General features: G+C 37.8%; 1 protein-coding gene across 2 annotated transcripts in view; it reads right to left on the reverse strand.

Annotated features, from left to right (window-relative positions):
* Positions 1-15,202, reverse strand: part of trip10a (thyroid hormone receptor interactor 10a) — a 58,522-nt gene that overhangs the window by 16,498 nt on the left and 26,822 nt on the right. For both annotated transcript variants that reach the window (XM_051714859.1, XM_051714860.1), the window contains exons 3-9: positions 14,451-14,507; positions 11,697-11,844; positions 11,101-11,163; positions 8,734-8,838; positions 8,421-8,549; positions 5,102-5,248; positions 4,826-5,014 (exon numbers count right to left, since the gene is read on the reverse strand). In XM_051714859.1, the coding sequence (XP_051570819.1) occupies positions 4,826-5,014; positions 5,102-5,248; positions 8,421-8,549; positions 8,734-8,838; positions 11,101-11,163; positions 11,697-11,844; positions 14,451-14,507 (838 nt within the window). The remainder of the gene's footprint in view (positions 1-4,825; positions 5,015-5,101; positions 5,249-8,420; positions 8,550-8,733; positions 8,839-11,100; positions 11,164-11,696; positions 11,845-14,450; positions 14,508-15,202) is intronic.

Raw genomic sequence — 15,202 nt, forward strand, 5'->3', positions numbered from 1 at the left:
GTCGTAGCAGTTAGCTAGCGTTTCTTACTGTGAGATTCTTGCTTTTAAAACACTGTAAAATGATTCTGAAAATTTCTCGGACAATGTGTGTCGTTAATCACTTTCGAGCGCAACTAAAGTTTGGGCTAAAACAATAATGTTATGAGCAAAAACCACCCGCAAAAATACCGCTCCACCCAATGCTTCTCTGTCCACCCGGCTGCCTACAGAAGGACTGACTTTAGAACATCTGTTTGGGAAAAACCATGGAATAATTTGTTTATGTGCTCTTTTCACTTTATTGACAACAAGTCAACAGCAGAGAATACTTAGGATAAGATCCTCCGTTATGGCTCGGCTGTGATAGACGTTCAGAAACGGAGTGCCGTGAACTATAAATATAACAACAAAATAGCATAATTCTGGCAACAGGTGCATGTGTGCGCGCGTGTGTGAAACTTTAAATGCATGTTCATTTCTATTCAGCATTGGTCTTTGCAGATGCTCTGCATGTTTTGAAGACATTACTCAGTTAAAAAAAAAAAACTGTTATTTATTCCTTCCAGATACGTTTGGTTAAATGAATTGTGTTAATGCGTTTCATTCTGTGATGCTCAGTGGGTGAATTCTATACTGGAAGACCATAATTATGAGATGTGACAATGGTAGTGAGATGTTTTATGATGTTTAAAATTGTAATTTGATTTCCCTTTGCCCTGCATTACTCCTTGCTTTGCAGGATGGCCATGTCTTCCCTTAAGGGAAAGAAAAAAACAAATTGATTTGCAATATATATATATATATATGTGGACATTATTATTCAGTAAAAATGAAAATTATTTGTAAAGTGCTTTTAATAATACATATTGTTTCAAAGTTGTTGTACAGAGAATATTGATCTTTTGTGAACAGTGTTTATAATGTATGTCCAAATACATGTATTTATTTATATTACATGTGGTTCTTTCAGTATGGCACAGTTTAAGGTGTGACTGCTAGTGCATCTTTATTGCTTGACAAGAAAAATAATGTCAATCTGTCTCTGAACAGGGTCAGTCGTTCTGGCAACACCAAACATTTCATATCGGTTTAGGCTAGCAGTAAGATACGGAGATTATGTGCGTAACCTAACAGTTATAATGCTAGAATGAGAATACTACACACTCATCTCTCGCAAAATAATTGTATTTTATCTAAACTATAACAGCAGCATGAGCGTATCATCTCGCGAGTCTGTAATGAATGAGAATCCTGCTGTCTCTGTAAGTACACAAGCTCGATAGAACGGACTCTTCGGGTATGACTACAATCAATATCTGATTTAAAATAAACAATTATCTACAGTCCTCATTAAAATATGTCCAACCTTTACAGCTATGAATAACACTGACAGGCTTTGGAGCTTTTCAGGTTAGCATGTTCATAGTTTCTTCATCACTACACAAAGGCTGAACAAATGACTAAAATGCTTCTAAATCATGATATTTTCATCCTCCCACCGATCATTAATAACAGATGGACGGGGAAGAACAATATTACATCGCTTTAATTATGTTTTCGATTGTTTACAAGTTTCTGTCATCTTTAAAGTTGTGCTGGTAAATAAGTTTACCTTTGTTTATACTCTTGGCCGGAAGTCCCACCCACATTGCGCACAAAGCATCATGGGACTCAGGAATTTTGTGGATAGTGCGCGATCAAGCCATATTTCATTTCAGATGACTGTACGCACTGTTCTGCGAGTCCACCTAATTATCTGACATTTCTTGGCACTGCTTCAGTTCACGCTCCATTTTAAACCAACTAGGTTCTGTCTGGTGGTATTGAATGCCCACCTCCGACTTTGGAGCTGGCCAATCATAGTGAATATTCTGGGGTGGCACATGGGATGGCCAATGGAGCGAACTTTCATACGCATATACATTTTTACAAAATAAATCACTTATACTCTCTACTTTTCAAACAAGCTATAGTTTTTGTAATGCAAAAATAAAACAAAAAATGTTAAAACAAAAAGATGAATTAAAAAATGAAGATCTGCATCAAAGACATATTTATTTTTTTATTCATTTTTTCCCCCCTCGTCACCTATGGCAAGGCGAGCCAAATCAAAGGTCATCATGGGCCAACTTTGGGCACCTCTGACATAAAGCATCAATTAAACACCTATCGCTTATTCTATTATTTTCATTTTGTTGTATTAGTGCTCAGTAGTTTTCAGTCTTTGGGAGTAATAAATATCACACATCACATCGTATGACTTCCAAACTCATAAGCAGGAACTTCACAAGATGACTTGAAGGCAGCATGATCATGGACAATGTGTCTCCAAAACAGAGCTGTTATATTAAAACTGATGATGAGGATTACAATCATGGAGCCACTCTATGCCCAATTATCATTCAGAGGTTTTACAGTGTATGACTATATTGCAACAAATTAGTCTGAAGGTAAAATAATGCAGATTGCTGTTTTGAGAACACAGATTTGTTGTGACATATTAGCTCTGTTCCAAAACCTAGTAATCTACCTCGCTGCCTACACAGGCAGCTACCTTTTAAGGCATGCCAACTGAAATGGAACCTCCTAATTTACTGCATAACTCCCACACAAATAGTACTCAAAGCGAACAAGAGAACCAGCTAACGTTTACAGTCGATTCCAATGGAGTCTGACGTTAGCTTCTTGCTTAGCTAACAACTTGTTACTTTAATAAGCTCAAAAAAAGCCCTCCAAGCACATGAGAGGCTCAATTATCGCTCACAGGATGATTAGAAAAAGAGTCTGATGTTAGCATGTTGCTAAGCTAACAAGTTAACAGTTAAAAATGTTGTCTAGGAAGGCAGCTCACTGGGTTTTGGAACCAAGCAAATGTTTCACCCTGATCCGAGAGAAAATTGAAGACTTGAATAACAAAATGGTGTCGGACAATCTGCTATAAGTTCTGTGTTTTAATGAATGACAGACTGAGCTTGGTGCTAAAAGTAAGCATTTCTTCTCAAAACGGTTTTAGCTTCTGTGGTATTGTGACTGTTTCAGCCGGAAAGGGAACATGCACTATGAGGAAAAAATGAAGCAACTGGGAATGAAGGATGTTTGATCTAAACTTAAGGGTAGAGGGAGCAAAGCAGATTTGCACTACAATCTTTTCAAAAACATGACAAAAAAATCTATAGCATTTGCTAACTCACAAGCAAGGTCCAAAATTAAAAATAAAAAAAAATTTGGTTGCCCAAAGTTTGTTTTCCTTTTGAACTTCATGTGGTTATCAATAAGTGGAATGTTAAAAAAAAAAAAAAAAAAAAAAATGGTGGCATTTAACTTTTGCTCAAATCTAGCCTGAGCTCATGGCTGATTGGTTCATGTTGGCTGCATGTCATCATCTGATGTTTATTTAAGACATTTCCAGTGCAGAAAGCCTAAAGCCATTGCGCCACATTACCTCACAAAATTATTATTTGCAAGGGAACACAAATAATATAGAAATGTGGGAAATATTTCTAACAAAAATAATGCATGACACAATTTCATGGTCGATAGGAAATATTTATGGAAGGTAAATTCTCTCAATTCACCCACTTTGGCAAGTGTGGCAAAAAAAATAATAATTTGGACCCTTCTCACAAGGTAAAGAATTGATTCAGACAAAGACTAGGACACGGAAATGAAACAGAAAAAGACTGGGCAGTAAAGACGGCAAACAAGCTCAAGCAGGCTGGCAGAGGAAATGCAGAGGCGAAGGTGAGAAAGGCCAAGTGTTGAAAAAGCAGGAAGTGAGGTTATTAGAGGGGCAGGAAGTGATGTTCTTAATTTGAAGGTGAAGTGTTCTTAAAAAATCCACTCATCCCTCAGCCCTAAGAGGACTTCTTAAAACAAACAGATATCCACTGATTTCGATGTGGAGCTCTGCATCATCACATGACTGAGGAGAAGGGAATGTTTTGCCTCCAACCCTCATTTTAAGAGTATTTTCTTTAACAAGTTAACCAGATGCAACCGAGCATCTTTCCTGATAGCAGACAGTGCACAATGGTATCATTGTGAATGGGACTGAATGATATATTATAAAGTGTATAATAGCAGTAGTGTGTGTGTGTTAAGGCCCATGGCGGAGAGCAGTGTCAGTGTAGTGCCTTAAGAAAAAGCACAAACGCAGCAGAATGCTGCCAGTAAGAGTACTGGTCACACGCTGAGCAAAACAACAGAGCTGGGGGTTTCTCTATCCCCATTCACAGCCAGAGAGCCATGCAGAAGATGCCTACTGGAAAAATGTGTTGATCTGTTTGGGATGTTTAAGAGATCAAGAGTTGAGTTGAGGAAGGGTGGGGGTGGATGCATCTTTCTTGGGAAATGAAGGGTGCAAAAGACCTCAGATCTAAGGCCGTCCCTACCGGGACCTCTCTACCTACAGACCTTCTCCAGCCAAACCTGTTACGTATTAGTATATACTGTAACTAGCCTTTACATGAACACAAATTTTCTGTAGGAGGATCGTACCCTGCTGGAAAATACAGCTAAAACCAGCTTCTGACGGTAGCTGGTTTTACAAGGATTCTTGATGGTCAAATGTGGTCTTTTATAATCATTTGCTGGTCCAAGCAGGTTAAGGTGATTGATAAGGTGCACTACCAGCCGTTGAGGCTGATGTCAACCTGGTGAGAGCTAGTAAACCACCACCAACAAGGTAGTGGGGACCTCGTTGAGTTGGTTAACCAATGGTCAGCTTGACCACCTTAGGCTGGCATCACCTGTTTTTTTCAGCAGGGTGTGCAAAAGAACTTTCCATCTCCACAAGTAACAACTGGAACTTCAGAAGCGGTAACCTTCATGGTGTGTTGAAGCCTACCTTGCTCTTCTTAGAGAACAACCGGAAGGTTTTGTTCTTGTTCTTGCCCAGCAGCTCTAGGGGACCTTTAGGAGTGCCCAGGCTGCTGTCTGAGGAGGCTCGGTTGATTCCCTGACTGTAGTCCTCAAACTCCAGATCTCCTGGTCTCTCGAAGCCAGACTTATGCTGCTCTATGAGAACCACTGAGTCCTGAATAACACAAATCATTTTTACTCTTGCAGAGGGTCAACTTTACTCTAAGTTTTTGCTATAATGAGAGTATGACGGCAGACTCACGTTTCTTTCATTGACATTCGTGCCAGCTCGGGTGATGCCCTCGAGACACTTTCCAATGATCGGCATGACGTGGCGCTCCGTGTCTGCAAATAGGATGTAGCCTTGGGCCAGCTTTTTGATACGCCGTTCATCCATGTCTTGCAGCTTCTGCAGTGTACAAACACAAACATATAGATCAGAGTTTCTAAATTCTGGTCCTGAAGTTTTCCAGCGATGCACATTTTGGAAATCTCCCTTATCTAACATGCCTGATTCTACTTATAAGTTTATTAGCAGATACACTGGATGCATCTTTTTGCTAATGCAGCTGCCTTGCTCCCTCACTGCCCAGTGAATCAATAGCCACTTTCACATGAAACCCATTAAATTGCAGTAAAATTGCTGAATTGTCTTTTCTGGTAAATCTACCACATCTGCCATTTACATACCATGGTTTTCTGTCTTTTTTCCGTTTTGCTACCATTCACACATCAGCACCAAAATGCAGGTAAATGTGATGTCATCTGTTGGAAATTATCTTTAAACTGTCAAGCTGTTATGCCGATCATCTGACTTATGGTCCTGCGTATACCTCATTCCCAAAGGAGGCTAGTTATTTTATCTTAAGTAACGGAATCACTGACTGTTCCTGTAAGCTGTCGACAAATTTCTTTATCCGCTCGGATGAAGAGAAGCTATCTGTTCAATTTGACGAGATTTTTAGACTCCCAAGTCACAGACATTAAATAGTGCTGCACTATTCCGTCATCTCTCAAAACTTTGTCATTGGCCCAAGTAGACTTCTTATGTCAGCACGTCCTGACCACATATGTACTAAAACTATATTAATCTATCGGCTTTGTTTATACATAGCATCAAAACTGAACTTTTCCAGAAATGTTATACCTTCTAATTCTGGAAAATTGCCAGAGCTGATTTACTGGCATTTCCCAACAGGCCCTGTTCACACATGACATCCAACTAGAAAAAAGTGTATTAATAAAAACAAAATGTGTGAAAGCAACTAATGACTTCACAGGCATCATTTTAAAATGAAGGTACCCCCTAAGGGGCCGTTCACAACAAACGCATTTTTGAATTCTTCTGCGCTGTTTTGCATTTGGTTTTCTATGTATATATGCCCTAGACAGAAGTCTTTGACTGTTGCACCACATCTTTCTGTTTTTTCAGCATCTTTCCAATGAGCGCGACGTTCTTCTTTCAGAAGCTATGTAAAGAAAATACTTAAAGTCCCGAGACAGCTGCGTTCTGTTCTATTGGTTGCGCTGTCTAGCTTTTTTTAAGGTGCTATATGTAAGATTGACAACAAGCGTTTGAAATGGGTACTGCAGTCCAAATTCAAAATATTGGAGAGTTGCCTGCCCCACCCAGACTCGAAGCTCATGCGGGTTGCCAGAATACTGACACGCAAATTAGCCAACTCAGCATCCGTTTTAAAGGATTTCTGGGCTTTAAGCAGTCTCCATCTTCCAAAGGCATCTCCAATATTTATCCTTGGACTGAAAACTGCCTCCTTAATAGAAAAATAGCATTTATTTAAACCAGATTGTTGAAATGACCTGTTTGGAATTTGTAGAACTTGTAGTCATAATCAGATATATTTGGTCCTTGTGACGTTACCTCTTCAGCAAGACATCAACACCTATTTTTTGTCATTGCACCCTTGGCGCCGCCCACTAGGGCTCACAGTCAGTCACGCAGGTGAAGAGGAGGGAAACGGGTCTGTCATGAGAGATTCATCTACAGCAAAGAGGCCTTACACAGGACACCTTCATGTGTCTATCTAGATTTAAATGTTTTTCTACATCCTACACTAGGTGTAGAAATGGCTTTGACCATTAATAATGCATCTCATGCCTCTTTTAAAAGATGCAATGTCAAGTTATAACTCTAAAAAGGAGACCTCCATTCTGTTGTCTTGCTGTTTTGAAGGCATCCTGGACCATTTCTGTGCTATATTTAATAGTTCATCTTTTGTAAACATGCACTATATGGACGTCTTTGTTTGTTTGTTTTAATGTGTTTCTGGCGAAGTGCGCCGCATTTTAAGAGCGGTACAAGCGCAACTTTTAAAAACGCATCTCACTCTGCTGTTGTCACTGACTAGGAGAAACACATGCCATTATGTGTGTAAACAAACACAGAAGATGTGTTAGATGTCGCTGCTGTGAAGACCAGCATCTCTGATTTGGCCAGTTGAAGCCAGTTGAAGCACCCAAAATCTCCATGGATTGTTTGTTTTCGGGCTCATTTCAGCGTGGATTGCTTGTGAACCAGTTACAACATGATTCAAGCTTTGCAAAGGAACTGTTATTGAAAGATGTGGCAGTTAAACACTACCAGACCTGTGAGTAAACAGTTTCATTCACGAATGTTTCAAATGTCATGACTGTTTGATATTTGCTGTGCTTGAAGGAACATTTTGATACATTCAGATGAAATATGTTGGGTGTACATTGTGTGTTAACCATGAAATTTAGTTTTATAAATTATAATGTGAAGCTTGTTCATTTTCTTCCAATTGAGTTTCAAATATGGCTGAATTTGAGGGGCTTAGTTAGCCGAAGTTAGCCAATCAGTACAGTGGACGTTTCCATTTAAGTCTTAAAGGGCCAGATAGCTTAAAACAGAGTGTTTCAGACAGAGGGTCAGAGACAAGGTGGATAATTATAATATTTTATTAAACTACTAATGTTCTGGGGGGGGGGGGGCCTCTTTACTGACATTATAAGTGGACCTCAGGGAAGATAATAAAACTATAAAAAAAACAAAAAAAAAAACAATATCATGTCTAATGATCTAAAACAAATTCAGTTAAGATTTAGACAATAAACAGGCAAATATTTAGTTACTATGAATCGTATTTCTCAGTAGAAATTGAGTCATAACAAAAACGAATCACTGCTTTTACCTGCTACATCAGACGCCATTTTTATTCTTACAACAAATTGCTGAACCGGATGCACAGGATTTTGGAATATCATAGGCAGTGAAGGAAACATCAATGCTACCTTCAAAAACTGACCAAATATCTAAAAAGACAGGATGTAATGCAAACATTGGATTCTGACATCCCTTGATGCCTTCATACCTGTGTATACGACCTGCAAAGGCAGCATTTGTTATGTAAAATTGGTGAGTCATATCATGAAAACATTCAAAATAAGCAATGCTAGTGTTCTTCAGGACCAGGTTTAGAAACACTGATATAGATATATATATATATAGATATAAAACTGTATGCACTCACAAAAATTGCATGAGATACTTCACATAGAAAACCGTAAACTGAGAAGACATACTGAGACTTGCTGCTTACGTTGAAAATAAGGGGCATTTCTGTGAAGTAGAATTGATTCTGTTCCTTGTTGTACTTCTGCAGTTGGGCAGCGTAGTCGTTCTTACACTCCTCTGCTATATGCGTGCGCATATGCGCCTGCTGTTTGGCCTACAGTTACACATACAGATAAAGACTTACCAGTTTAGTGAAATCAGACACTGGCACAAAACGAGGAACAAGGAAACAACAACAATGCATTTAGATATGATGAAAATGAGATGGCATGTTTTGAGGATGTGCAGCATGCAAGGGTGTGGCAACATTTGGGAAATATTACAAAGCATATTCATACCTTCTCCACATCAGCTTTGGTGGCATTGAGATCCTGATCAGTTTTCTCTGCATATTGTGCGGCCTTCTCTGCTTCTCTCCATTCCCTCTCGAACCGCTTTTTACTCTACCACAACAATAACGGTCACCACATGAATAAAAACTAACCCTCTTGGTCACTTACACAATGTTTTTACTTTCTGAAATTAAAGATAACATAAAATGACATTAGTAACAAATTTAACTTCCTCATTACTATTTCTAGGTGATTCTTGATTTTATTAGTTAATATTCTTTTTTCCCCCCACAGAAGAAAAGCCATTTCATAGGCTGAAAAGATTATTACATTTTAACAAAAGATTATGAAAAAAAAAAAATGTTGGGGTAGGAATATACAATGTAATGATGGCTATATCAGTTTCTGCAATATTAGCATTTTTATGTATTATCGGTATCAGTCTAATTAATTATCAGCACTGACAAGCCAATAATTATTGCAAGCAGTTTTTTTTTTAGTTTTTTTTTTTTTTGTTTTTTTTATTTAACCAGTATATTGTAATTCTTTGCTATGTTTGCAAACATTGAACATTCTACATTGGAACTTTAGTGTGAACAATGGAAAAAAAAGGGCAAAACAGTACAGATTATAATAGCAGTTATATGTAATAACTAGGTCCTCATCAAATCTGTGCCTGCAAACAAACAGCTCTGCAGATTTCAACAGAATTTGATAGCACATTTTTCTACACATCCTTTGTCCTTTGCATGTTATGAAATATTTTGTATAATTTGATTGTGCTTTCAGCTAAGAGTATAGCACTCTCAGCTCCGTTTAACACATTTTACCAAGTTTAAATCCATTCCAAAGATTTTGTTTGGGCCTGGTCATAAATGAATTGTCGGCAACTAATTTTTAGCCTTCTGACATAAGACTTCATTACATCTGTTGATAAAAATTAAGAGCATTTTAATGTCAAGTGTTTTTAGAAGTCTACTTAGGCAAATAATAACCCTATAGAACTTTAACTGCTGTACATATATATTTCAAGATGTAAAGACTCAATTAAAAATTAAGAGTATTTCAGGCATTTTAATTAGCATAGCAACAGATCCAGTGAAAATATGTGCAGCAATGAAATGCTCAAGAAATTTACTGAAGGTTTAGTGATTGTCTGTACATTTTTACATGCCATTAAACAATTCCAACAATAAGAGTAAAAAAAGACTACAAGTAACAAATCTGTACTTTTCATTTACCAGGAATGTAAATGTCATGGATACCGATGATATGGTTTTTGTCTATTTAAGAGGATCGGGCTTGAGTGCATAATACAATATTAAAGGCACTCTGTGCAGTTTGTTTAGTTGAGTTAAATCTTTTGAGAGCAGTCCCCTTATTTTTGTACTGTGTTGTGTCGTGCAGTTGCATCTGTACTGATTTACTTTAAGTATTCTTTTATTTTGTGACTATAAAGAATTTTGTTATTATCATTCTGCACTGCAGTGAATGAGAATTTCAGAGATAAACTGATTGAGACTACAGTCAGTGTTGAACTTGTGATGATCTGCAACCTGAAGTACGTTCGTCCGTTCAGCTAATAGATTCTGTTCTCACTGGATCTTCCGTGATCCTTCCCCCGCGATTAAGTGAAGTGTCTATGTGATAGCGCAACAGCCAATGTTTTGTTTCTCACAGCCCACTCTCTCATTTGTTTGGGTGTGAGACGACAAGATACGGTAGAGACTGTGTCCACTATAATACGCAATTCTGATCCCTTGCATGTCAGATGACACGAACGGCTGGCAACTGTTACGCAACAAATGACTGAAAGGTTCTAAATCATCATGCAGACCTGCCAGCCCAATTTTTGAGCAGCCCACCAGGAATTCTCCCGATTAGCAACTCCGGCCCTGGTATCTGCGCAAATTTCTATATCGGTGCATCCATAAGACATTCCTAAGCAAATGTAATAAATTAAATAGGATAAAATTTGACTTTAAAGGTAGACTTTTTAACACATCTTCATAGCTGAAATATTTTGGCTGCGGTACCTTTAAGAGAATATTTAAATGCATCTCTCTGTTTACACTCCTGACCCTCACCCGACTCAACACCATAGTCACAGAAACAATCAGTAAACAATCGCTTTAAATCCCCCAAACAAGCCCGCACACAAACCTGCTCTGACCCGAGACAATGCAGACAAAAGAGCACTCTTTGCTTAGTCAGCGATTAAATAACAAAGAGATGTAACTTAAGCCTCTCGCAGGGATGTAAACTCATCAAGCGTGGTCTGATCTGTCTGCTCAGTGACATACGCAAAGACACACTGGGACATTCCACCTACAGCAGGGCCTCCATCGCGACCCGTCACAGGGAGAGACTTACATTGTCGAGCTGCTTGTAGGTGCCCTCCAGAGATTGCTGTGCTTTTTTGGCTTCTGAAAGATTCTGCATATTCAGAAGAGAGAGAGAGAGAGAGAGAGAGAGAGAGAGAGAGAAGTGGGGGGGAAGAGATCAGTAACAATCAATAAGCATGTTTACATGTGCTTAAGTTTAATACTTTGAGTTAGGGGTTTGTTCAGATCCCTAACTCAAACTATGAGCAATAGGAATAATAGTAAGTGATATTTGCCTTAGCGAGCACTACAAATAAAACAGTGTACCTTCAATGCACACTGATAAACAAAAGAGACAGCTGAGGTTATAAGATGAGCATCTACTGTTGTTCGTGAAGATAAACAGCAGTGGGCTCAACCCAAAGCATTCCACAGTGTGGCACAATTCAAAAACAGACTTCCTCCCAAAGAGACTCTAATGTTTCTTCCTAAACATACACAGAGTCACATGCTCTCCAGCGCTTCTTCACACCCACAATCCCCCTCTCTGTGTCCTTCCCTCCTTCCTCCCCAGCACTCTGTCCCACTGCATGCTTTATTTTAAGCCTGGCCCAGTTTCCCAGTCTGACTCTCTCGTTCTCTCACCATCTTGCGCTCCTGTTTGAGTTCCTGCAGGTACTTGGTGAGCTCAATGCAGATGTTGATCATCATGTTCTCAGCAATTAGCTCCCTCTGGCCCGCATAGTCATTCATCTCATTCAGGATGTCCAGAAAGGCCTGGTGATTAGAGAACCTAAAGAAAGTATGATATGTATGATTATATAATGCAACAGACAACAGGCACAGGAGTAAATGACTTGACAGTGTCCTGCAGTGTGACATACTATGCTCCATGTAAAACTATTTTTAAGGTGATGTAATTTTTCTGATATTAAAATACTTTCTCTTATTACAGCTTAATATGCAGAGGCAACTATAAGCAAGCAAAAAAATAAAAAATAAACTACAAAGTAAGCCATTCATAGGTTGCATTTTCCAAAAAGTTAAACACTGTGGCGTTTTCAAAACATTGCTGTTTGTTTAATCATTACAACCAGCCTGACACAGCAACATTGGCTCAAACAATGGTGCGAGTTTGAGGCAGGACAACTGTTTGTTCGACCAATGGCAGATGGGGTATGTGTTCGGGAAATCTGTTTTTGCAATTTTTGCAATTCCAGAGACTCTAGTGGCACAGAAAATACGTGCTTTCAATTTTATAGTTCTTGTATAACATGCAGTTTTATGTCTTTATATTCAATGAGAGACTACAAGGAATATATTTTATAAAAACAATAATTTGTCACACCACAGGACTCTTTAAATGAGCTACAAAATTAAAAAGTAAAAGGTGGTTAAAACCATCTTTAAGGAATGTTCCAGGTTCAGTACAAGTTAAGTTCAATCGACAGCATTTGTGGCATAATGTCAATTACCACAAAAAATTATTTCAACTCGTTCCTTTTCTTAGTTACAGTGAGGCACTTACATTGGAAGTGAATGTGGCCAATTTTTGGAGGGTTTAAAAGGCAGAAATGTGAAGCTTATACTTTTATAAAAGCACTTACATTAATTCTTCTGTAAAAACTTGTGTATTATTTGAGCTGTAAAGTTGTTTAAATCATAATTTATACAGTCATTTTAGGGTTTGTTGACATTATATCATCATGGCAATGAAGATGTAAATCTGGCTATAACTTTACAAAGAAAAGGTTAGTAAATGATTTTATCACACTAAAATCATGTTAACACGCATATTGTTTATGTTTTGTGGCTATACTTTTGAAACAGCGAGTATTTAAAAGTTTACGGATTGGACCCATTCACTTCACTTGTAAGTGCCTCACTGTAACCCAGATTTTTGCTGCTTAATTTTTTTTCTTTTTAAAGGAGGGATGACTAGAATTTTTGTGGACTCGACTATTATGCTACAAATGCTTTCGATTGAGCTTAACGGGATAGTTCACCCAAAAATGAAAATTCTCTCATCACTTATCCTCATGGCATCCCAGATGTTTATGACTTTCTTTCTTCTACAAGCATCTCCTCCACTCACTTACTTGCAATCAAACCGATTCAAAAAGCTCTCCTTGTTGACCGTTCCAAGATGGCGCCACAGTTGACAGATCCAAACCAGCCGAATGAGTCATCTATGTATGACTATCTATGCTCCTCTGTTGTAAACAAAACTGCTCTTCCGAATTCATTCGTATTTCACTGATCAGTTCTTGCGTGAACTTGCCAAAGCGCTTGATCTTGACCCTCATACATTTTTTGTAAAAAAACTTTTAAATATTGATCTATTTGTTACACACACACCAAGCATTTAGCTTCAGAAGACTTTAATTAATCCACTGGAGTCTTATGGATTACTTTTATAATGGCTATATGTACTTTTTGGAGCTTCAAAAATTTGGCACCCATTCACCAACAGAGCTGAAATATTCTTCCAAAAATCTTCATTTGTGTTCAGCCGAAGAAAGAAAGTCATAAACATCTGGGATGGCATGAGGGGGAGTAAATGATGAGAGAATTTTCATTTTTGGGTGAACTAATCCTTTAACTTGTATTAAACCCGGAATATTCCTTTTAAAGAAATTGTGACCAATATGGCACCTAAAAATACACACTTTTATTGTTTGTACACACTTTTCTGTTTTAAAAAAGTTTATATGTCTATGTTATGTTATTTATCAACAACCTGCATGAAACTTTCTTAATAGATATACCTGGCATTTCTGTGTAACATCCACAAATGTACATAATTCCTAAAAAAAAATTAATAAAATAAATAAAACAATATTTCATTAAAATAGAACCTTATCCACTTCTGAAACTAAATGTCTTTTTGTAACCAACTTAATATTAACCAATAATATCATAGCCATTTTTCACAATCTAATCAAATCCTGATGGATAAAATCAAGTTCCGCCCTACAGTATTGCCACTGGAAATTTTCACTTGTAAATACACCACATTACAAAAGCTCAATGTGTTGCATATGTCACTTCATGTTGTCTTTTATCCTGTCTTGTTCAAACAGTGTCTCATTTCCATGAGTGACTTCATTAGTTTTGCTTTCCAGAGGGAGAATATAAGGAGTCATTTGCAGGTCTATGCGCCTGTTTGTTGAGCTCACATGCTTTTGTTTGGAATCAGCAACAGCCCCACAGGTACTGCTACTCAGTCACTGTAGCAACGACAGACGTAGCTCACCATACTACAGTGAACTGATTGAAGTGACTGGGGATTTCACAGCTTTCTTCTCTGATATCACATTGATCAGGTTGGATAGTTCATTTGTCATCACAGCTGTGAAAAAAAATAAAAATCACACAGCATACAGCTTTTGAAATTACCTGCATTCCTGCTCTTCTTTGCTGCCTCGTTTAGGGCTGTATTTCTTGGTTAAATTCCTAGAAGATAAATAAAAAAAGATCTGATTTTGAAAAACATTGCCTGACAGATCAACTGCATCAACTGTTTCAAATGGCAAAAGGTTGCATAACCTCTGCCATGCTGGAGAGAGAAAACTCCACCAGTCCATCTAAAGCAGATGGCTCTGGAGCATTTGCATGAGATATTGCATGCAGAATATTTATTCTTTCCGAAACCACAGACATCAGGGTATTTTAGAAGTGTCATAGGAAAATGTGCATGGATTTCAAGATAAACTGCAATCACTTTACGCTACAATACATTTTCCATAAGCTGTATCATTTTTGATCCATATTCCATCTACAGTTGTATGCATTATTCTGTATTATGGTTTCAAGGCCACTAAACCTGCAATTTATTTTAAAAGGTGTCTTCATTAAATGATATAAACTACAACATGGACAATTAAAGGTAACGGTATTGTAAAGTTCTCAATATAAGGTAAAAAATAATGCTGGCTGTTGTGTTTGAACTGATCCAGGTTTTTCTCAAGCACTTTATATTGTCAAGTGTTTATTTACCCATGTAAAAGAGAAAGACACAATTGTATTTTCTTTTGGCAAGGATAATTAGAAAAGTAAACAAGCACATCTTTTTTTATGATTCGAGAAGAGAGAAATTGAGTCCTGCGTTTTGGACCATATATTCCGGAGAGACAAATAAAAACTTTAAC

The sequence above is a fragment of the Myxocyprinus asiaticus genome, chromosome 13 (genome assembly GCF_019703515.2).
Source record: "Myxocyprinus asiaticus isolate MX2 ecotype Aquarium Trade chromosome 13, UBuf_Myxa_2, whole genome shotgun sequence".
NCBI lineage: Eukaryota > Metazoa > Chordata > Actinopteri > Cypriniformes > Catostomidae > Myxocyprinus > Myxocyprinus asiaticus.